Below are 24,575 nucleotides of genomic sequence, written 5' to 3'. Positions count from 1 at the left end.
GCTCAGAGCCTGGGGGCTGTTTCAGATTCTGTATCTCCTTCTCTCTCTGACCCTCCCCTGCTCACACTGTCTTTCTCTCTCAGAAATAAATAAAACATTAAAAAAATTTTTTTAATGTAAAAATCATTCTTAGTTAATGGGTAGTGCAAATCAGACTATGGCCAGACTTGACCCACAGGCTATGGTTTGCCAAGCTCTGCTCTACATGTCTGTCTCTTCTCAACTGAAATTACCAAGAGAAGGTACCATGTTTCCATGTTTATATTCCTCAGTTTAACACCTATAGAATTGAATGTAATTCAAGGTGTTATAGAAGAAACAATAATTCTGAGTATATAATATATGAAGACTGAGATTTCTTTGTTCCAAATTCACTAAAAATATTGTATGTGTTTCCTCCACTATTTTTAAGTAGAAGATTGAGTGGGTATATCATGATGTTGGATTGGTAAACCAGATCTTTGGGAAACAAAACCAAAATAAACCTTGGTTTTGATTTCCTGTGGTATTAAACACTCTTTCTATTGGTGATTTCAAACTACCAGTGGTTTAACAACTGGTTTGCAAAAATCTAATAGGAGGTAGGTCAGGTATATCTGAAACTACCTGGCTTTATTCTGCAAATTTACTTTTTTTTTAATTTATTTTATTAGATGGTTTTTGGATACCAGAAACAAGCTTTATACTTATTATTATAATTGGAATATTTCTGGTTATTACAATCCCATTGATTTTTGGTAAGTATAATAATAAATTTATTTAAAAATATAGGTAGTAAACTGTTTGCTTGATCATATTAGTTGATTTATCACTTAGTGTATTCAAATTCCCACATGAAATAAATTCATAAATTTCACAGTTACTTTTGGCTAGATTTTCATAACCACTAACTTCTGTGAATTGTTTTTGGCTCTTGGAGTAACTATCTTATGAAATATACATCTGCATTTCTACTTCATGGTGCACTTTAGATAAAACTAATTACAAGGGCACCAACTTTTAGCTTTTTTTAAACAGTATTTTGGATTGGCTACATGTCAAGTGCTTTGTGGCTTATAGTTTTAAATAAATAAAAGAAAAATAACTCTGGATGAAAAAAAAATTGTAGGATTAATAGGAGACCCCTATTAAACTACCCCAGTCTTCAGCTGGGGTAGTTTCAGTCTCCAGGGAGATAGATGGTTCGGAAGGAACTGCTTCTCTTTTGCAGACAAACCCATTTCTGGCTTGTAGGGTCTACTCTCGCTTTCAGATGTCTATTGTTTATTTCAAATCCCTGCTCATTTATAAATGACCAGGAAAGCAGACAAATTTGTTAGATAGATAAAAAGGTAGCTGTTCCCTCTATTAATTTTCATACTAATATGCTAGTCCTAAAAGATTTTTTTTTAAAGATTCAGTTTAATGATGAGAAAATACAGTGACAAGTCTGGAAATATTGGGCCTATAGGGTTATCTTGGTGATCATATATCCTGGATCATTCCTTTTGTTTCAGCATGAACATTAATAGGACTTTCTTTCAGTGCCCCAATATCCTGGTTTGGATTATAAGACATCATCCTATCACTAATATTATGAGTCCCTGACATGCTGAAGCATTATAAGAAAGACACTATACTTACCAGAAAAGGATACTAAAGTACATATTGAGGAAATTATGGCTTGATTTTTTTCCTACATAAGAGAAAGAAAGGAAAGTTTAAGGAAAAGTTACCAACATAAAGCTAAACTCTCTCAGGGTAAAGAAAGCCAGTGTTTTATTAAGTGATCTCAATCTTTATTCTTTCTCCAAACTGATAGGAATTATAAACTATCAGAGAGCACACTGAAACGTGAATTAAGATTTCTTTTCACAGATTCCACCCAGATAATATATGGAACTCCTTTAGCTAACTTGGAAAGCTAAAAATTTCAGCTGACCCTGCCAGGATCTTAACCTGTGGTTCCAGGGAGTCTAAGTATTGCACAGCTGATGCTAGTGCCACTAAGCCAGCCCCTCCAGAATTACACGTACGACGGTAGTATATTTGGCAGTTGGCATATAGGCTGGACTGCTTGTCTGCTTTCCTACTGGGAAGGAGTATTACATGAAGAATCTTTTATCTGACCTTTGCTTGCCTACTGTACATCACCATTGTTTAAACCCATAACTCTAGTGGGTGAGCGTGAGATCATTTCAGACAAGCTATATTATGCTTTCAAGACATCCCATGGATATCTGACTTTCTCGGGATTTAAAGGTCTTTATTCTATTTGGAACTTATGAATTTTGTAGTACCGTTAAGCTAATTTGGTTCTTTGCTTTTAGTAGCAGTGCATGTGGTTTGACTAGTCAGAATGTGTGAGTGCATGAGAAAAGACTGAGTTATTAAAATAATGAAAAGTGGCAATTGTTTAAAAATCTGTATTGTGCCGATGGTTCACAGCAATTGTGCTTATAAATATAAAATTGAAGCAAGTGTTTAAAAATAAACATCAACAGCTTTTGCTTTGATGAGTGGTCATATCTAACATGGAACGTTAGCCTTATCTTGGAAGCAGAGGGAAATAAGTTGTAAAATGTAATTGCTTGCTGACCATGGCAGCTTACCATTTAACGAGGGAGGTGAGACATAACCTGTGTGAAATTATAAAGAGTGAGATATAAAAGGCAATAGTACAGGAAATGCACTGGACACTGACATAGAAATGCTAATGGAGAGCTACAACTGGTTTTATAAATTAAAAAATGAGAAATCAGCAGAGTTGTAGAGGTCTTAGAAGGCATCACTGAGGATGAGGTTGGGGGCTTGAGCTGGGCCTTTAAAAATGAAGACGGATAGTGAGAGCTTTTTAGGTTTGAAAAATTGCATTGGCAAAGGTACTTACGATCTTTCCCCCATGCGATCCCTTGGATGGAATTTCACTTGACCAAAATTCTAACCTGTTGGATATAGAAGCTACTGTGGAATAAAATTCAAACTTTAATGATCATCTTACAAAATATCCTTCCTGTTTTCAATGTTAGAGCCGATGGTCTAGTATAGATGGCTGACCTTATAATTGTATTTTAATCTTCCAAAACTACTTATTTTTAGGATTATAAAAATAATGTGTGCTTATTGTATGAAGAAGACTATATAAATCATCCATGATTTCACAGCTAGGGAATATTACTACTAATATTTGATGGGTTTCATTCCAATAGTTTTTCTGTATATTTAAGTATGTGTATATAAACAACAATGGTATAAACTCTTGTACTCTGCATTAAAAAAAAAAGCATGCCATTATATGGAAAGTGTTCTTCAGATCTACTCTAAGAGCATAACCTGAACATATCTGGAAGCGGAAATAAATTTGTCTCACTAATAATTATAATGCAAATTAGTTTGGGCTGATTTTGACTCTAGATTAGGGTCATTTTGAGAAATAAGGCATCAAACCTGTTGATGATATTAACAGACTTCAACTTGTTTATAACAGCGATAAGAAATGCATTAAGCTTTGGTTTGAGACACAAGATAAGAAAGGACGTGGTATATTTTAAGTGTTTTTATGTGTCTTTGTACCTAGATTTAGTTTGTTTTTCTGCTCTGGACAAATTTTTCAATCAAATTCTGTTATTCTATCAATGGCGTTCTTATATATAAAGATATAAATTGTATTGTTAACATTTCTTAAAGGAGCAATAAAGCAATATTTTGTTTTGTAAATTATGTTCTTTTTTATTTTATAGTCTGGCATAGAAAATTAAAGAAGCAAAAAACTCCCAAGGAAGGGTTGACGGGTCTCATAAACGAAGACAAAGAGTTGGCTGAACTTCGAGGTCTGGCCTCTGGAGTAGGACTGGCTAATGCCTGCTATGCCATACAGTACGTAACCCAGGCCATCATTATGGGGAACCTACATGAACAGTGGGCAACTGTAAAGAGAGTGCCCATGGATCCCAGGATTGTTCTGGCCTATGCTCAGAATTTTGGCATAATTATTAATAACTACCCCTTCCATTTTCAAATGTGACCTGAGATGAATGGCAAAGTATGTGGTTATGCTAGTATAGGGAACATCATCAAAATTTCATTGTTTTCCAGTGTTTTATCACATAGTTAAAATGAAATAAGGAAATAAATACTGTATTGAAGAGAACAGATGGCAACATGTTTGGTTCAACTGGCGGCATCTAGAAGAGAGGAATTCCAAAGGTCCCATGCCTGTGCTGTTAAGTCAACCTTAATCTGTTTTCAAAAGTTGTATGGTGATTGCCTACAAAAGCTCTTTAAGATAGCTGAATTTCAACTTATGTTGTTGTCATAATTAAAGAAAATATTTAAATGTCTTTTTATCCAAGACACTATATTATGGCCTATGCTAGTAGGCCTTGGTATTTGTAATTCCAAGACATAAAAAGTGAAGATTAAATGTATACACAGAGGTGATCAAAATTAGTGATTCAGAGGTGACTTTTCCTTGAGAAAATACTCAGCAAATTTATTCCCAAGATTCTCTTTCAAAAACTCAAAGCATTTTAAGTGCAGACAATTTTTCCCCCTCATAATATTCCCAGTGAGAGTTGGCTTCTAAAAGTTAACCTTATGGAGAAGAAGTTGATTTTTGTAGTCATATGAAATTTTGTTTTACATAAGGCATCAGGTGTGTGAAATAGTTAAAAATGAAAAATTTTAGGCTCATAGACCCAGATATATTTATTACTAATTTGCAATAGCTTTTTACATAAATTGTTAACCCAAAGAAAGTAAGAACTCTTAGCTTTAAAAAACAAACTACAGTTAAAACTATTGAGGCAATGCACACATATACATGTTTCTATCAAGATTACAGTGCCTAAAAGTGAAATGACAAGCTCTGTCTGTGTTTTGGAATAGGGAAGGAATATTCTGGATGGTGGAATAGGGAGAGAATAGAAACACAGAATTCCACATTGCTATATTACATAGAACAGTGTTGCAAAGTCATGAGATTTCTCTTTCTCTTTCTCATACTCTTTCTTTCTCAAACACTAACACCAACACCAACTCGAAAAGCAGATATATTTTGGGAAACCAAAAATATTATTTTCCAGTACTCTTCCAACCCAAGAAGAGATTGAAAGTCTTCCTGCCTTCCCTCGGGAAAAACTGACTCTGCGTCTCCTGTTGGGAAGTGGGGCCTTTGGAGAAGTTTACGAAGGGACAGCAGTAGACATCTTAGGGGCTGGAAGTGGAGAAACCAAAGTAGCAGTGAAGGTAATGTGGATCTTTAAATTCCTTAACATGCTGGCTCAACGTGTTTACATGAATTTACATGGGTGAAACTATAATAAAACATGAGTGATCTTAATTGAAAAAAGAACTGGTGGAAGGTGGAAGTCCATGCATGACTCCAGAAATTATAATTTTTCTTTCATTTCTTACATAAGCTCTATAATTAACTTAAAGTTACTAATTTGTGAAGACTCAGCAGGCAGTTTTCCCCTTCAAATGTACTATAAGAGAACAAGGGTTGTAAAGCACCTTCTCAGTGTCTTACGTTCAAGGGCAGATAGTAAACATCATTGGCTTGTTGGCCATTTGGTGTCAGTTTTAACTATGCAACTCTGCCATTACCATGCCAAACAGCTCTGGTCAATATGTAAACTAATGAGTGTGATTACATTCTGGTAAAGTTTTGTTTATGAGAACTGTAGTTTGAGTTTCATATAATTTTCATGTGTTAAGAAGTATTCTTTGACTTTTCTCCCAACTATTTGAAAAAGTAACATGTCAATTATACCTGAGTGAAGCTGGAAAAATACAAAATTAAAAGTTAACAATAATTTTCAGATCTCAAGCTGTACAAGACTGGAATTGTTCTGTAAGCTATAGTTTGCTGACACCTGTACTATACTTATTCGTCATGGTATATTTAATGTAGATTTAAGGAAGCACTATGTATATACACTCTCATATTTGTGTAAAATGTTTTGATTGACGGTTGATGAATCCTTTATGGAACTGAGCAGTATCCTGATCACTGCTTTTTAGGAATTTGTTGCTTTGAGGGTGGGCTATACAACTAGAAACATTAGCAAAATCTTCTCCACTTCCAAATGATATCATCTAAAAGGATTTAAATTACTGTAGCCTCAAATGGTGTAAACAAGTGTCTATTTTTCTCACATAATGAGAGGACTGCTGGCTTTGTGCAGCACTGTGTTAGGTCAGAGCCAGTAAATGTGAAATTCTCTTGACTTTGTACATGTGTGTTGGCTCATGTTCCCAAGAGGGTTGCCAAAGATCAAGCATTATATCTTTATTCAGGTCAGGGGAAGGGATAAGGATAATGTTAAACATATATGTTCAAAAAGTAAAAGTTTTCCACAAGCTTCTTTCCCCTTTCAGCAATTTTCCCCTTATACCTCATTGACCAGAATTGAGTCAGATGACCGCCCCTATTTGCAAGGGAGGTCAGAGAATCACAAAACACAATTTTCATGATTAGCTTAGACCAATGATCTGGGATTGGGCATCTTTCCTCTAAGAGACAAATTAGGGTATTGTTAACAAGGAAGCAGGGGGGACCGATATTGAGTAGAAAACCTTGAAAAGTAAGAAACTGGCCTACATACCAAATTTGTAAAAATGTCTACATTTTGGAGGGAATTTGTTTAAATGTTACCCAACCTTTTATCTCTCAGGTTTTCTCACTTGAACACTGGTTATAGCATGGGCTAACTTTAAATAAGCTTACAGACCAGACATACATGTATTACCCATGATCTATTTCCAGCTGTCAGAGTGAATATTACAAAACAAAACCAAGATTGTCTCCATTAACCCACTGAGCACAGAAATGTCCTGTGATTGATTCCTGGCTTATTTTTATGTTTCATAGACTTTGAAGAAGGGCTCCACAGACCAGGAGAAGATTGAATTCCTGAAAGAGGCACATCTGATGAGGTATCTGGGCAGCCTGGATTAATTTTTCCTTGATATGAGTGGCAAGCTTTTATATCCAATTGGTAACTTTTTACCACTCAAGATGACCTGACATAACAGATCACACCCAAAATAAACATGGCTCAAGTTTAAACATAAATAGTCTGTAGTGACGAGGATTATACAGAAGCCAGCCTTTCAAAAGGCAGTCCTCGGGCAAAAGGTCTTTTCTTTTACCTTTGGTAAGAAGTGTGTTTCGCAAGTGACTTCTGAAGTTGTTCAGCTCTAGGCATGCTTATATTCTTCGAACATGTGATAATAGGTCAAGTAGACGGAGTAAGGGAGAGTCTAAGTACAATGATGTCAGTGAAAATATCCTCTGTCTTGGTAAACTTGGTAAAGGGCCAAGTCAGTTGCTGGTCATGAAAACTGCTGAGAGGCATCTTAAAGGGACGGCCTGGGGCAGTGGTCAATTGGATCCAAGCTGTGGGTTCTAATCAGGATCAGAGCTTACTGGCTTTGACATATTGAGAAAGTGGTTGAAGCCAAACCTGCATGCAGACTTGTTTCTCCAAAAGGAAGAGAATAATATTTCATATCTATGATGACCAAAAATTTAATACTTTCAAATATCTTTTGAAGAAGGATAGTAGTTAAAATTACTTTCCTAAAACGTGAAATACTTCATATACACGTTTTCTAAAGATCACCCCATTCTATCTGTATGCAGTGGCCACTAGGGGTTGCCGAATCATCTGTATGATGACACAGGACAGTACTCGGAAAAGGGGACTTTCATTTATTAGCGAACAACAACAACAGGAAATTTGAAGGAAACTGTAGATGAAGACTTGTTCTGTTTCCCAAAGGCCTTCAGCCAAGGCATGTGTTATTGTCACTTAATCCTACCTGTCTCTTTCCATCTTTTAGCAAGTTTAACCATCCCAACATCCTGAAGCAGCTTGGAGTTTGTCTGCTGAATGAACCCCAGTACATAATCCTGGAGCTGATGGAAGGAGGAGACCTTCTTACCTATTTGCGCAAAGCCCGGATGACACAGGTAGGAAATTCGGTCCCAGTACTGGTTTTGTAATGCAAATGCCCTATAATCTCCTGCTAAATTGCTTTAAATCAATAGGCTGATTCAATTTGGGCTGACGGTAGAAACTTAGAAGACTTCTGCAGAAAGAATTCTTGTATTTCCTTCAGATGGATTAGGACAGTTAGAATCCTGGGCTAACTTCGGGCATTTTCTGATTATTTGAGCCTGTTTTTAGTATTTAATGGGAAAATAGGTACCTCACTGCCAGAATCATGTTTTCTGGAGAACAGAGATTGTGTGGAGTTGGAAAGGCACACCTTTCTCTGCACTTTATCTTTATGCCTATTTGTCCCAAATTGATATTTTCAAGCCTGTATGTCTTTATTGAGGACAATATATCCCTATCCAGTTGGCATATCTGTTTGGATTTTTAAAAAGTTTTTTTTATGGCTTTACTTATTTTATATGGCTGCATGTTGAATTTTCAATCTTGGGGGAAATCTACTGATTACCTACTATGAGAGGTAAGGCTTTAACTCTCTTACACTTACTCATTATCAGTCTCAACCCCACCAGCTCCACACATCGAAAACTGTATCACACTTTTCAGATAACTCAGTATTGCAGATTTACATTACTATGACAATTACTTGCAGCTGAGTCACTCAAATACTGTGATTTTTTTCCTTGGGCTAAAATGGTAAATGCCTCTTGTTTTTCCCCCTTTGCTTAGTTTCCTATATACCTAACTAAACTCTTGGACAGAATTGTAACACTTCTATCAATGTATGTTAAGTATATCACATGATCCAGCACCTAACAGTTATTTTCTTGGATGCTTTTCTCCTAGAGGCAGTGTGGTGCCTGTCCTCTGGGCTAGCTGCCTAGCTAGGACCCCGGCGCTTTCCTTCACATTTACCCTGGTGATTTCCTTGCCCGACCTTAGTTTCCTCTATTCCATGACTTCTTTGTTCTGTTTTAGAAGAGAGAAAGCATGAGAACACATGCATGTGAGGCAAAAAATCGCCTATCCCCTCCTCTTCTTGAGAAAGTGTCCTTTATTCTTCCTTCACGCCAGATGAACAAATTGGCTGGATTCTAGGTTGAAAACCCCTTTGTCTTTGTTTTCTAGTTTCTACTATTGTCTTTAAGAAGTCTTATGCCATTATGTGGTGCCTGGGTGGCTCAGCAGTTAAGTGTCCAACTTCGGCTCAGGTCATGATCTCCCAGTTTGTGAGTTTGAGCCCCACGTCAGGCTCTGTGCTCACAGCTCAGAGCCTGGAGCCTGCTTCAGATTCTGTGTCTCCCTCCCTCTCTGCCCACTGCTCCTCCCTCACTCATGTTCTGTCTCTGTCTCTCTCAAAAATAAATAAACATTTAAAAATTTTTAAAAATAAGTCTTATGCCATTCTGATTCCTGGACTGATGATCAGTGACCTGCTTTTTGCCCCCCCTCTCTGGAAAATTATAGGAAATTCTTATCTGTGGTACTTTTTTTTTTTTTTAGCCAATCTGGACCCTAAATCACCCCCTTCAGTCCTTCAGTTCTGGGGTATTATTATTTTGATAGTGAGAGAGAGAGAGAGCATGTGTGGTAAGGGCAGAGAGAGAGGGAGAGAGAATCCCACGCAGGCTCTGTGCTGTGAGTGTCAAGACCTATGCGGGGTTGAACCCACAAATCATGAGGTCATCACCGGAGCTGAAATCGAGTCGAATGCTTAACTGACTGAGTCACCCCAGATGCCTCTATATTGTTTTTTGAGATAAAAATAACTTTCTTTGTCCCTTCTGCTTCCTTGTTCTAGAAACTCTATTGGTTGGATAATGGACCCCTCTTGTCCTTTTGTTCTAGTGGTTGTTTTCTCTTGTTTTCTAACTCTTTGTATTTTTACTCTCAATTCTGGTAGCTTTTCATAACTTCTTAAATAGAATTAAAATTTTTAATTTTCCACACTCATTCTTAAAAGTTGATCGTTTCTTAAAACAGTATTGCTTTTTCACATGTGTAAAATCTTCTCTGATCTTTTCTGAGATACTAATTATAATTTTTTTTAAGTATTAATTTGCTTCCTGCATTGTCCTGATTTCCTTTATCCTCTTTGTTCTGGAATCTGTTTGTAACCTGAGAAGCTTTTCTCAAATGTTTGGTGATTTGTGGCCGGTCCTCCTATTTAACAGTGAGGCCTGAGAAGCCGACTGGAAGCTGTGTGTGTGTCTGGCAGCTTCCTTTTGGTTGTTATGGGGGACCCTGCCTTCTCGCTGGGGGTTTCCCTAATCCTCGGATGACAGTATCTTCCCTGGAACATGTCAGGTTCATGGGAGGGGAATCTGCTAGTCTCCCGCTGGAGAAATAAATGCTTACGCCTCAGTTCAGGGAGGTGAGAGGGGAAGGAGGTGGAGGTCTCAAGGCTGAGTATGTGGACTCTTGTTTAATTTTCCTCTCCATGTTCAGCACAGAGCCTTAGTGGGACTGGTATCTTTGAACTCGGAGTTGTTCTGGTTCAGTGTATGTGTTTTCTCAAGAGGAAAGCCTCCTGCTGTTGTGGGAGGGTCTAGGATCTAGTTGGCTCCTAAAATAAACTCCTAAACATTCCTCTTGCTTTCAGCCTTGCCCTACAGCCCTGCATTCAGAGATACCTGCTACCTCCAATTGCTGAGCCTTTAGGGGGTTTTATAGTGAAACATACCTTAATTCTTGTCTTTCCCCCTGCAGGCAGCCAGGCTTTCTTGGCTCTGCTGAATGACCCCCATCTGCTTCCCTTTCCCAAAACGGTTCATGCATTAAATCTATTTTCCTGATACATTTATCCTTGTGAGGTTATAAACATTCCCCTATACTGTCATTTTAAGTAAGGTTTGGGGAAAGAGTAGAACTGAAAATCCTCCATCTTTAACAAGAATGTCTATCTGTAGATCTTGTTTGTTTGTTTTGGGTAGAAAAGAAGGGATAAAGACCAAATAAAAATATGGACCTCCTCTTTCCAAATTATTTCTATTTAGTCAGGAGCCTGATGGTTATACTGATTGGTCCTCAAGTGTTCTTCCACTGTTTTCCCAGCCCAGGATAGCTTCCATCCTTCACTGCCCCGGCCCCAGCCAGAGAACAGGATGCTGTTAGGTGCTGAGTGCCAGGCTCTAAGTCCCCATCATGCTAAGCTCATTTGGAGGCAGCCTCCTCTCCACAGGAAGTGCTCAGGGGAAATGTTCCGGAAGAGCTGCAAACATCCTTCTGCCTATTCCTGCTCCCCAACTACAGTGCTGGGTGAAATATATAAGGATTGATGACAAGTAGGCCCATAAACCTTAGTCTAGCCTTTTATTTTCAGTTTCTTCATCTATAGAATGGAATATTGAATTGAAAATGTCCTCAGGCTCTTTTTAGCTTTGATTTCCTAAGATTATATTTGGATGGAAGAAAGTAAAAAACAAAACCAAAACCCAACCTATCAAAATAGTATAAATAAGTATCCAGATACAATCAAGTCATCCATTTGTTTTTTTAATAGTTTATTTATTTTTGAGACAGAGAGAGACAGAGCATGAGTGGGGGAGGGGCAGAGAGAGAGGGAGACACAGAATCTGAAACAGTCTCCAGGCTCTGAGCTGTCAGCACAGAGCCTGATGGGGGGCTCGAACCCACTAACCATGAGATCTGACCTGAGCCGAAGTCGGACACTAACCGACTGAGCCACCCAGGCGCCCCGCAAGTCATCCATTTTTTGCTGAATGTTTATTATACAATAGTGAAGACTGTGGCTCTTGTTTTCAATGACCTTGCCACATGGTGGGGAGGTGAGTCACATAAAATAACTCATTTAAGATAGAAAGTGGAGGGCCCACTGGAGTGCAGTAGAGAATATACTGTGAGCACAGAGGAGAGAGATGATTTCCAATGGAGGAGACCTGGGAAGGCTTCATGGAGGAGGTCTTCTGTTTGAGACATAACTAAACTAGGGGATCGAACAGTCTCTGAAACTGTATCTTACCACATGAGTCATGAAAAGCCATGACTAGGAACAGACCAAGGTGGAAGTTCAGGATGTCTAGGGGGATTCGGCAAGAGAAAGATGACAGGTGAGCCCGGAACAGCAGCATCGGGGGTCAAAGAGCCCCAACATAGGGTGTGAGGTATCCCAACAGGTTGCCACAGGGGCTATCAGAAGCAAGCAATAGAGATTGAGGCAGGCAGGCAGCATTCTCAAAACCTGTCAGCAGGGAATGTGATGCTAGCCATCACACTGAAGTTCAGAACCAAGGTTGTGAGAAACATCTTCAGTAGAGTGGGTTCTGCCAACTGCAAAGCAGGCTTCCACTCACAGAGGAGCCAATGAACCAGTTTGGGAGCCTCAGCAGGGAGGCAGACACAGGCCAAGAGACCCATGTCTGGTGTCTGCTGGACCCAAACAGTGTTGTGGGGGAATTGATTCTTGGGAGTAAGATCAAGCCTCTGTATCAGATTGAGGTAGGGTCGAGCAGGACCGTAGCAATGTTGAGTCTGAGAACATGAGGAGTCTTCTTAGTTTTGGAACAAGACATGGGCTTGTCAGGGGAGACAAGGGGGAGTAGCACATGAGTGTACTCATCTATGAGAAACTGAGGGATTTCAAGGTTGGGAATCATTTGAGATGGTCAATGAAGGATGTAGATGGAAATCAGGAATAAGAAGAGCATTCTAGAATGATAGCAGAATTAAAGAAGAGAGGTTGAAAAATGCAGAGCAGGGATAAATTACTGCTGGTGTCCTGGCATGACTGAAGCACAGATTGTGAGAGGAGACACTAGCGAAATAAGTGGAGGCAAAGAGAGGCTGGTGCAGCCCGGGGCTGCCACGGAGGCTGTGCTTAGGAGCCTATAATAGATTCCACAATCACTGGGTCACAATGAAGTGGGCTGATTAAAGCACAAGAGGCTGGAGACAAGTTTGGGCTGTGTCAGATAGGGATGATAAAGTCCTGAACCAGGGTAATTGTGGGGAAATGGCAAAGGAAAGACAATATATGGATGTAGCCTCGGGGAGGGAACTTTGAATTTTTTCCATATGGTACCAATAAAAACTTCAGCTGGCTTTTTTCATGTAGGAATCATTGCAACCAGTATAGGCTCAACTATTCATGCTGGCTTTCATGGAGGAGAGGAGTAATCTGTGGCCTTGAACTAGAGTATTGTTAACAATTGCTAACAGATGGGGGCTCATCTGGGGAACAAGCCCATTGTCATGACTGACATTACAGTGTGACATTGGGCCAACGACTAAACTAGTTAGTACTGATTAAATGATCCTTATTACTACTTGCGGCAGCAGCTACTATTTATCAAGTTGCTTGTTATATACCAGCCAGATTACATTATCTTATCTCGAATCCTATATGGTCAGTCTTATTCACATTTTACATATCAGAAAGTTACTTAGCAAATTGAGCAATGTAAACAAATTCACACAACTAGTAAGTACCAGAACTAGGTTTCAAATCTTTATTTGAAACTGACACCCTGAGATCTTTCCAATAAAGATCCTGTATTGCCTCTGCTTACTAAAAATGGTCTTATTTATGTATATTTCAATAGAAAGTATGTAAATCTAGTTCTTTTACTCCTTATTTGAATTCTTGTAACCATAGCTGAAAGTGCATTTAAGGCATCACATATGTGTGTGTACGTATGTATATGTATATGTTTTGTACAAACTGGAAAAGTACCTGTAACTTTTCTTTCATTTCTTACAGTTTCACGGTCCTTTACTCACCTTGGTTGACCTTGTAGATCTGTGCGTAGATATTTCAAAAGGTTGTGTCTACTTGGAACAGATGCATTTCATTCACAGGTACAGTGATATTCTGGATACAAGGGTCCTACAGACATCGGCACAATAATCAACTGTGGTTTGGGTAAAACGCATGAGATAATTAAACATTTTCATTACTTCAAAATCACAAACGTTTCTGTAAAAAGTCTCTCTTCTCTAAAGACCAGCTAGGGTTACTTGACTGATCTCTGGAACTTTATTATTAGCATTATTAAATATAGCCTCTGCCATAGGGATCTGGCAGCTCGGAATTGCCTTGTCTCTGTGAAAGACTATACCAGTCCATCACGGGTAGTGAAGATTGGGGACTTTGGACTTGCAAGGGACATCTATAAAAATGATTACTATAGAAAGAGAGGGGAAGGCCTACTCCCTGTTCGGTGGATGGCTCCAGAAAGTTTGATGGATGGAATCTTCACTACTCAATCTGACGTGTGGTAAGTTTAACAGCACACAGAGAAATTTAGGCAGAACCACCCAATGTCAGGGCCAGAAAAGAACTTGAGAGGTCATCTAACCTTGTGAGACTATTCCTGGATCTCAATATTTTCACTTCTCACCCTAATCAGTTTTGATCTGTTATCTTACAAGTATATGTGAAATATGTACGTTTACTTCAAGTATTTTATCACAGTCCAAAAGCATAGAGGCTATAACTAATAGGAATTGGTACACAGAATTGATGTCCAAGCATATGTCCAAATGCCTACTCTTTTGGCATGTGTGATCATTAATTTATAGGTAGATTTTAAATCATGGATCTCAAAAACATTATGACATTGAGGAGGTTTGGATGTCTATTTATTATTAGAATAGGAGCCCTCATTTTTGCTTTTTGATCCCAAATTTTGATTAGAGCTACTCAAAATGTAAAGATTTGTTTAATAACTTTCAAGCTGAGCTGGCCATAGGCAAAATTGGTGAGGAGATAAAATTGGTCCCTAGTGTTGCCAGTTCACATTCATGCCTTTTGTCTCCACATTTGCTAGCATTCAAACTCAGGAAGAAAAGGGTGAAATGCCTTCTTGCTTACCCCTATGTGAGTCTGCATACTGATGCTATGAAAGCCTTACATAGTGAAGGTCTGCAGTGCAGTTTCAGCCGGGTAGGAGGAACGAAGTGTGTGTGTGTGTGTGTGTGTGTGTGTGTGTGTGTGTGTGCGTGGGCACGCGCGCGCGCGCGCGCCCCCACTAAGTCTTCCTATCACCTTTGAAGTGTTGCTGGTAGGCAGTTGCTTTTGCTACTTTTTTTTGAGGTCAGCTTGCTTTTAAGTCTCCCATTTGCCTTTTATGGGGCCAATAATGCCAATCACAAAGTAGACCCAAATAGCCCCAGGAAAAATTACATTGGAGAACCTACTGTAAACATGATGCTTGTAGTAAGTATAATTAAAGTAAACTCTTTAACATCCTTAGGTCTTTTGGAATTCTGATTTGGGAGATTTTAACTCTTGGTCATCAACCTTATCCAGCTCATTCCAACCTTGATGTTTTAAACTATGTGCAAACAGGAGGGAGACTGGAGCCACCGAGAAATTGTCCTGATGATTTGTAAGTTAATTATGCTAATATAAACACCTAAAAACCAAAACCATGTGCTTATGCAATTTTATGCCTCATTGGCATGGTATTTTAAAATAAAAACTGAGATTTGTATATTTGTGTTGTCTACACAGAATGTAAGTTGGTTGTAACAGTTAATTTACTAAATGCATAATGGTCTCTTTTATATATACATGATATTTCATTTCAGAAACAATATTTAGAAGAGTAGAATATATTTATATTCTTGAGAGATGAATTCTAATAAATAAATAAAAGCTTTGGGTGTGTCTCTATACATACACATACTCATTTTACCTTGGAAGACCTAATTTGGCTAATATCTTAATTTGCATTTTAAGAAATTCTATTAAAGAGGAATATATTGTTTAAAAGTTGGATTCCCTTTGTTGATGCAGCTGATATTGGGATATAGTACTGCTAAAAGCTACACAGGTTGTGATTTATTTATGAACTTAACACAAAGTGACTAAGTATTAGTGACTCTATCAAACTGATTCTGGATCCTCTTGAAGTCTAATAAATTATGATTCTCAGGAGAGTAGGTGACTTTGATCTAGTTACAAAAGAAAATAAGCTCAGTTATTTTGTCGAGTAATAATCTACCTTCCTGTGAAGAACATCAGCAGAAAGAAAGAAGTTTTAAAACTTTTTCCAAAGGATGTTTTACCCAAGACATGTTTTGAAAGGAGCACATATTGACCAAGTATAAACTCCTCTGTTATGTGCACGGTATCGTGCCACGTATTGTATGGAATACATGGTGTTTAAATAATGGCCCCGGTGCTTCACAGTCTCAGAATGTATTTTGAAAGAGAAGAAACACACATGGAACAGTTGGATAACAAGCCAACATGTAATAAAGTGCTAAACTGTGTGGTACAGACAAGTGCAAAAGGAATTAGCAGTATGCGGATACACACCGTGGTTGTACTGCCTTGACTATGCTGTGTTATTTTAGAGGATTATTCAGACTGGAGCCAAAAGATGATTAAGAACTGGGCACCTTGGTTGGATGTTCTACTGCTGAATGGTTTTGTATTATTTAAATCTTCCAGTCAGAAGAAGAAGATTTGAGTCACTGCTTGTTTCTGATTTAGCTTTTACCAGGACATTTACAGGGAGATCAGATGTACACATACCTGATCAAGTTTGGGGACCATGCTTAAAAAATGATTCATGATCCTCTTGGGGGAGATGGAAAATATTCTGGAAATTAGAAGTAAGAAATTATACACAATTTGAAAATCTTTCATCTTGGGTTTGAGGAAATCCCAGCATACGTAAGCACGAAATACATTTTTATTAGTAAAGTAGCCACTGCTGTACATCTCTTACATATCTGTCAAACACTCAGAAATTTCCCCCAGAATTTCAAATGCACAAAATTTTCATTATCCTGTTAGAACTATATCTGGCATATTTCCCCTCTAGGGGGTACCTCATCACAATTATGCATTTTTTTGAATAGGCACTTTATGATTCAATCACAGAATTATACATTTTGATTGATATAAATCATACCTACCTTTATTTTGGGGAGGATGGAGGTGAATAATTACTTGGTGGTTGTGGAGCAGAAAAATGTAGGTATGTTGGACTTTACCCAAATAGATCCAAAAACGCAACTAGAAGGAGAAGGAGGAAGAGATGCTATAAAAGAGCTAGAAGAACATTCCTGTTTACAGGCAGAAAAAGATATTTTATATAACATTGATGTGATATATTTATAAAGCAAATATTTCTACAAGTCATATAATATTCTATACAACTTTATCTTGAATAATTCATTATATTATTGAGCTAATTTTATAAAAAATACAGTTTTCTTAAAGCCAGAGTTTTCCATTGGTGATTTTGAAGTTCACTGGGGACATCTGTAATTAAAAAGTAAACAATGCTCCCAGCCCCCTGAGTGTTACATGCTCTCAGAGCCCTGGGAAGGGTTAAGGATCCATTGCCAACCAGGAAAACAAGCTGTGCTAGGAAATGGAGCTCTCAGCCATGCCATTCAATCTGGCCGTGGCCTTAAGTTGTCATGATAAAGATTAACTACTCGCCTTAGAGTACAGAGGGAACTGATTTTTATTTGAAGCAGTTCTCTGAGATCACAGGCCCAGCTTAGAGGGTTGAAAGTCTGCACTGAGCCATGCTGCACCTTCTATTCACTGCCTAAATGCTCAGCACCTGGATGCACTCTGGGTCAGGTGAGCCCATAGATGGCTACGCTGTGCTCAGCTATTAATGGAATGCAGGAGTTCAGAGCATTCCTGCCCTTCTTTTCGCAGCCTGGGATGTATGGTGGAAAGCCCAGTCCTCAGTATTCTCTTCAACTTTAAGTTTGCACAATATCTGCGCCACTCTTGAGAAGAAACAGGATCAAAGGGCAATCTACTTCAAGTGAGAGCTCTTTGGGGTTCTGTGACAGGTGTAACACAGTGGCAACTGGACTAACTGGAGAGTCTCCCATAAGTAGGAGGCAACAATGGGAGAACATGAAGGTTCACCATCTTATTTTTACCTCTTAAACATATATATACACTTAGATGCTAGTTTGGTCTCTCTGGGGTTGGGTATAATGAGTAAAAGAGTGCTTAAAAATCTGTATTTTATGTGCTTTGTTTCAATTCCTATAGAAACGCATCCCCTATTAAAGGCGATTTCATTATTAAACTGAAAGATGATATGAAATTTTCATCTGTTGAATTTCTTTTTTTTAACATTTTTTAAATGTTTTTATTTATTTTTGAGAGAGAGAGAGAGAGACAGAGTGTGAGCAGGGGAGGGAGCAGAGAGAGAGAGAGAGGGAGACACACAATCCGAAGCAGGCTCCAGGCTCTGGGCTGTCAGCACAGAGCCTGATGGGGGGCTCGAACCCATGAACCTTGAGCTCATGACCTGAGCCGAAGTTGGACACGTAACTGACTGAGCCACCCAGGAACCCCTCATCTGTTGAATTTCAATTGCTTTATGAATTCAAGGACTTTAATACTTATTGAGACCAATAATGAATGTGGCTAGTGAGTCTCATGCTATTTTAAAAAAAACACTGAGGCAAAGAAGACTAAACGGTTGGCATGTGAATGGAGAAATTTGAACTTGAACACTTAGACAAGTGAGATATTTCAAGTATGAGTGAGTATTTTACTTAGCTAGAAACACGAGGGTAGGGAAATTTTTACAAAGTGAATGACCTGTAAATTTATTTGGAGTAACATGATAGAATATTTGTAACTATACCTTAGTCAAATATTGAATGCATGATATTGAATTGTGACAAGTACATATTTGTAAGGGAAGACCCAGTGCCAAAGGTATAGTTGTTATTAATTTACCTGAAAGATATAAGAGATCCATTTTTTTAAGTTTTATTTATTTTGAGAGAGAGTGAGTGAGCACAAGCAGTGGGGAGGGGGGCGGACAGAGAGAGAAGGAGGGAGAGAATCTCAAGCAGGGTCTGCGCTGTCAGTACAGAGCCTCATGTGGGACTCGAACCCACGAACCAAGAAATCATGAGTTGAAATCAAGAGTGGGATGCTCAGCTGACTGAGCCACACAGGTGCCCCAAGAAATCCACTTTTTAGAAGTTGTTAAATTCATAAAATCCTTTTCATTCCATTGTCAGCTTAATGCTGTTTAAGAGCGCAAGTTGTACTCTTTACTTTTAAATAGCTATTGCTTTATGGAGTTCCTCCTTTCTTAATGTAGTGCAATTCCATGTTCGTTCAAGGATGGCGGGAAAGAAAGATTTGATATACTTTCATGTCATATATTTTTGCCATCAGAAAATTTAGAATAATGAATAATTGGGTTCAATGTAAATTAAAGCATCCATAGATGAAAAATAATAGGAAAGTTTGTTTAAATACATTACATGGATTAAACAAGAGCCTGAAGGTTTAGAGGGTGGTGTGAGTGGGTAAGAAACAGTCTGGCTAAGTGACAACTGAAAGGATGGCATTCTTCTTTCCACTCTCCCTCCTTCTCCCCTTCCTTGTTCCTTCTCACTTTTAAAAAAAAGTTTACTTATTTATTTTGAAAGGGAGAGAGAGAGAGAGAGAAGGGGAGGGGCAGAGACAGAGGGAGAGAGAATTCCAAGTAGGATCTGACACAGGGCTCAAACTCAGGGCCTGTGAGATCATGACCTGAGCTGAAACCACAAGTCAGATGCCTAACTGACTGAGCCACCCAGGTGCCCCATTTCTTGCTTTGTCTTTTCTCTCCTTCTAAATAATCTCCATTAAGGATCTTGAGTCCTTTGTAGAAGTGAGGCAGTTATAAACAAATAAGTAAAAAATTTTCATAATTAAAATATGACAAGTCTTGAGAGAGTCTACTTACATTTTGGCAATACCTTTGAATCACGACAGAAGGGATATGATTCCCATGGTGAATTATACTTTCTCGTCTCATCTCTTAGGACAACCCTTAGGTTAATCAACAAGATTTTACTTTAACTATTGCTTTAAATTTCATGATTGAATATGTTATAATATTTTATTTCAGAGTCTAACCATCTTTCATTTATGTCATTCTGTCATCCCTATTTTTAAATGAGAGGTTATAAAGAAATATGTAAAAGAGAGGTTCTTGGCTGTGATTCTAATTTTTAAGAAATAAAGTCAAATTTCATATTCTATATCTAAAATGTAAATTCCATGTAATATATGTGAAGTCATCAGATGAGTATTGGAAAGTAGACCAATATTAGGTTTCCCCATTACATTCTGACTTTGAGTACTATCTCTGACCTGAGGCGCTTGTCAAGAAATGAAAGAGATAGAAGTGGGCTTTGCATGCCATACTATAATGGAATGGAGTTTCCATTATAATTTCTTAATAGACACTAGCTATTTTAAATCCAATACCTATAATGACTTCTTGGTCATTGTCACCTAGTGATTTAATACATCCATACTCTAGTACCATTGCCATAACTTTAGTCCAAACCTTCATGATCTCTCCCTTTGTCTTTATAATTTCTTTGCTTCTAACTTTCCCATCTACAATTCACTCTCCACATATGTCAGCTGGAGTAATTTTTTTTTTTTTATAATTTAAGATCATGCCTTCTTAAAAACGTTCAACAGCTTCCCATTGTAGTGTCATAAAATCCAATCCTAGTCTGGCCTGTGAGACCTGCATGCTTTCTGCTACTTCTTCCCATCTCCTCTCTTACACTCCCCCCCTCAATGACTGCTCTTCAGCCAAACTGGCTTTCTTTCAGATTCTAAAACGAGCCACGTTGTTTCCTAATTTAGGATTTTACACATGTTTTTCCCTCTTCTAATGTGTTCCCTGACTCCCATCCCCACCCTATTCTCATGACTAGCATCTTATTTTCCTATGAAGTTCTTTGGCTTAAATGTCACCTTTTCAGAGTGTGCTTCTGAGAGCAACTTACTAAAAATGTTCCATCTCTATTAGATTTCACGTTTGTTTTCTTTAGTACTTTTTTTTTTAGAACTTGCCATTTGTAATTGTATATTAATCTGTTGATATAGTAGTACTAATATTTTTAAAGTTTCCATCTCACATTTCTTTATCAGTTTTTCTTTCCCTGCCCCACAATATGCCCTCTAGCTCCAGAGTAAAAAAGTAAAAAAAAAAAAAAAAAAAAAAAAAGAGCAGATATTTGAACTTTTTGGTAAATCAGTATACTTGAAATCTAGGTTTGAAGGAAGGAGTGGTTATCTAGAATCCTTTAGCTTCTTGTTAGTATGATAAATGCCAGGTTTGAGTGATTAGAACCTGTAATGCTATATAAGGATAATCTAATTAAAAAGAGGGAGGAGTAGATGCCCCATTTCTTTAAAGCCCTGGGAAAGTCTTGACAGATAGAGGTTGGACGGCAAAGAAATTGAGTATCTAGGTCCTGAAAAACCTCTTGTGTAAGGTTCAGTAAGATTAAGTGTGGACAACTGCCCACCTCTCCCAATTTGGGAGGATGGCAAGTAGATCATTGAGCCGTGGACCCCTCTCCCATACTGACATGAAGACCTAGCATCATGAATAAGGTAGAAGGGCATGTACAGACAGAGAAGGTCAAGCTTGCATTCCGAGCCTCCTTTGTTTCCCATTCAGTGTGGACATTTTGTTGAATGCTAGAGATTAGGGCAAGGAGCATCCTTTAGCCTCACAACAGAAACAGGTAAGGATCCCCTGGGCCTTGTCAGCATGTACAGGACATGGTGCAGTCTCTGAGATGGTTATGGCTAGAAACAGAAAAGGGAAGACCAGTTCAGTGGGGGGTGGGAAGGAGGGAGGATACAAAGAAAAGGTAAAGAAATCAGAGATTGCAGATAGCAGCTGATGCCTACAGAATGGACCAGACTGGTTACCCCTTATTGAATTCCTAATCATTCTATTCTGAGACTAGCAAAGATCTGTAAGGCAAAGTGGAGTCCAACGGATTTTTCACTGTGTCATCATAAGTCATATAAGACTTTCACCCAACATATATCCTGCCAACATCTTGAAGAAGACAGAGGGGGTAGGAATAGCCTAAAACTACAGATTGAGTTATTATCCAGAAAAGATGGAGCATTATGTTAAAAGATTGTTTAAAATATTGAATTGCACCAGGTTTTAAACACCATTGTACTTAATGGAGTTAATTTTTTTTCCTTCAAGGTGGGGGCTCTAAGAAAGACCTAATTATTAGCAGACAATATAAGAGAGCTACATTTTTTTCCTGCTCACATGATTTGTAGTGAGATAAATTTTTGTCACCTTCTTACATTTACTATATGTATTTCTAAGAGGACGGGAGCCACTATCCCTAGCTCTGTATATATTACTAGCATTTAATATGTTTCCAACAAATCTTTGCTGAATGAATTAACACAGTTAAGAGTGTTACACAGACATTTCTTAGACAACTGTTAAGGAAAAAATAATGTTTAATAAACCAGCTACTAACATCTGAGGAAACCACTCTTACTTAACTTGACAGTGTAATGAGTGTAATGAGGAGTTAAAAGCATTAGAACTGAATGTGGTTTCTATCTCGGGTTCTGCTGCTAAAGATCTATGTGGTTTAGCGTAATCTTAGATTTTGTTTTAGATATCAGTGTGTGAATGTGAAGTCTTCATATTCTTAGTAATTTCTTTTTTTTAATTTTTAAAAACTGTTTTATTTATTCTTGAGAGAGAGAGAGAGAGACAGAGAGAGACAGAGCATGAGCATGAGCATGAGCAGGGGGGAGCAGGGGGCTGAGCGAGAGGGGAGACACAGAATTGGAAGGAGGCACCAGGCTCTAAGCTTTCAGTACAGAGCCCAATGTGGGGCTCAAACTCACAAGCCATGAAACCATGACCTGAGCTAAAGTGGGACGCTTTACCGACTGAGCCATTAGGCAACCCATTCATATTTTTAGTAATTTCTATAGCTGTTAGTGCCTTTATGTTTTGAGCAATCATTTTCCAACCATCTATTCATCTATTTAAAAATAATAGCTTTTTGAAATAAAAAAGGTGTTATCTAACAACAGTTGTAATATTGGAAGGCACTATCAGCTGAAACCAAAGATTTTGTTCTGGCTTATTTATACTAATTATGAAAAAAGGGCAATAACTCAAATTTGTTGCCTTCTAAAATAACCTTACCTGGGTTATCAGTACTGGTTGTCTAGTAATCTCCAATCACCATTTACTTTTGTGTCTTTGCCTGTGTATCCAGATGGAATCTGTTGACCCAGTGCTGGGCTCAAGAACCTGACCAAAGACCTACTTTCCACAAAATACAAGACCAGCTTCAGTTATTCAAAAATGTTTCCATAAATAGTTTTTCTCAATGCAGAGAAGAAGCAGATCCCAGTGGAGTCATAAATGAGGGCTTTGAAGGTAAGTTTGATTCTTTCTCAGAATTTTCTGGTTTTCTCCCTAGTCTGAATTGAATAGATTAAAATGGGGTATACCTAGAAGACATTTTATGGTAAGAAAAATAATATACTGGTACCATGTATTCGTTGTACTCCTCTTTGGAAATTATTATGATTTTTTTTTCTTAAAAAATTTTTTTAGAGCGTGGCAATGCACACGCATGCATGCATGTGTGGGGAGGGGCAGAAGGAGAGAGGGAAGAAGAGAGAGAGAGACAGACGGAGAGAGAAAGAGAGGATCTGCTCAGTGCAGAGCCAGAGGCAGGGCTAGATCCCATGACCCTGGTACCATGACCTGAGCCAAAATCAAGAATTAGAGACTGAACCGACTAAGCCACCCTGGAAATTGCCCCTGGAAATTGTTTTGATTTGTGCACTAAATTAAAAAAAAAAAAAAGAATAGTGACGTGGCCCCTGGATTTATAATCTAAGATAGTAAGGAGGAGAGTGAACATATTAGACTATGTTTTCGTGAGATCTGTTTTCATTCCCCTCCACTCCTCATACGAGTTTTTCACCCTCATACCAGTAATTCACCTTGAGTTAATTACAGACTGTTAGTTGGTGGTATCTCATGATCATGGGTCTGTGCAGGGCTTCTCTCCTGTTTGTTTGTTTAGTCCCTTTATCTCCATATTCTTCTCCTGCTGTAGCTCCTCCCTCCTCTTGCCAGGAACCGTTCTAGTGTCTTTAATGTGTATCTTTTCATTTGTATGTTTTGCTGCAAAATGTGTTGTTTTGTGTGCACATATGCTACTGTGTTTGTAAAGCTTCTTCTCTCTTTCATTGAGCGCTATGTGTTTAAGAGCCCATCCATGTTGCTGCGTAGATGTCTAATCCTTGGCTTGGGAATTTTGCTAGGATCATTGTAGTGGCTCATGCCTTGTGAAGGTCTAGTCTGATCCCACAACTTTAGGAATTTGGTAAGTAAGGCAGCAATCTTCTGGAATCATTCAACTGTGATAGACTAACCTTTTTTAGTTCAATGAAAAGTACAAAATGGAATTAAAATGCAGTAGTCACTTAATTCATTTTCAAAATTAGATTTATCATACCTTTGTGCACTGGGCTATGGGACACTGAATTTTCAGATGATCCTCTCCAGCTGCTCTAGAACTTCCAGCTACTAAACGTTTACAGGGCCCTTTGTGAATACAGACATTTTTGCTTAAAAATAAAGCTGGCAAGGGGCACCTGGGTGGCTCAGTCGGTTAAGCGTCCGGCTTCGGCTCAGGTCATGATCTCACGGTTCGTGGACTCAAGCCCCACATAGGGCTCTGTGCTGACAGCTCCGAGCCTGGAGCCTGCTTCGGATTCTGTGTCTCCCTATCTTTCTCTGCTGCTCTGTCTCTCAAAAATAAATAAACATTAAAAAATAAAAATACAGC

At 38.3% G+C, this 24,575-nt stretch overlaps 1 protein-coding gene across 1 annotated transcript in view; it reads left to right on the top strand.

Annotated features, from left to right (window-relative positions):
* The window catches only part of ROS1 (ROS proto-oncogene 1, receptor tyrosine kinase), a 115,088-nt gene that overhangs the window by 82,929 nt on the left and 7,584 nt on the right, over positions 1-24,575 (top strand). Inside the window, exons 35-43 of the mRNA XM_039246027.1 lie at positions 654-737; positions 3,720-3,855; positions 5,064-5,226; positions 6,854-6,918; positions 7,828-7,957; positions 13,663-13,760; positions 13,976-14,179; positions 15,158-15,292; positions 22,986-23,149. Of these exons, the coding sequence (XP_039101958.1) occupies positions 654-737; positions 3,720-3,855; positions 5,064-5,226; positions 6,854-6,918; positions 7,828-7,957; positions 13,663-13,760; positions 13,976-14,179; positions 15,158-15,292; positions 22,986-23,149 (1,179 nt within the window). The remainder of the gene's footprint in view (positions 1-653; positions 738-3,719; positions 3,856-5,063; positions 5,227-6,853; positions 6,919-7,827; positions 7,958-13,662; positions 13,761-13,975; positions 14,180-15,157; positions 15,293-22,985; positions 23,150-24,575) is intronic.

The sequence above is a fragment of the Hyaena hyaena genome, unplaced genomic scaffold, assembly GCF_003009895.1.
Source record: "Hyaena hyaena isolate Hyena2069 unplaced genomic scaffold, ASM300989v1 scaffold_279, whole genome shotgun sequence".
NCBI classification, from domain to species: Eukaryota; Metazoa; Chordata; class Mammalia; order Carnivora; family Hyaenidae; genus Hyaena; species Hyaena hyaena.
Note: the sequence above shows the minus strand (reverse complement) of the source record. Positions and strands in the feature narration are given on the sequence as shown.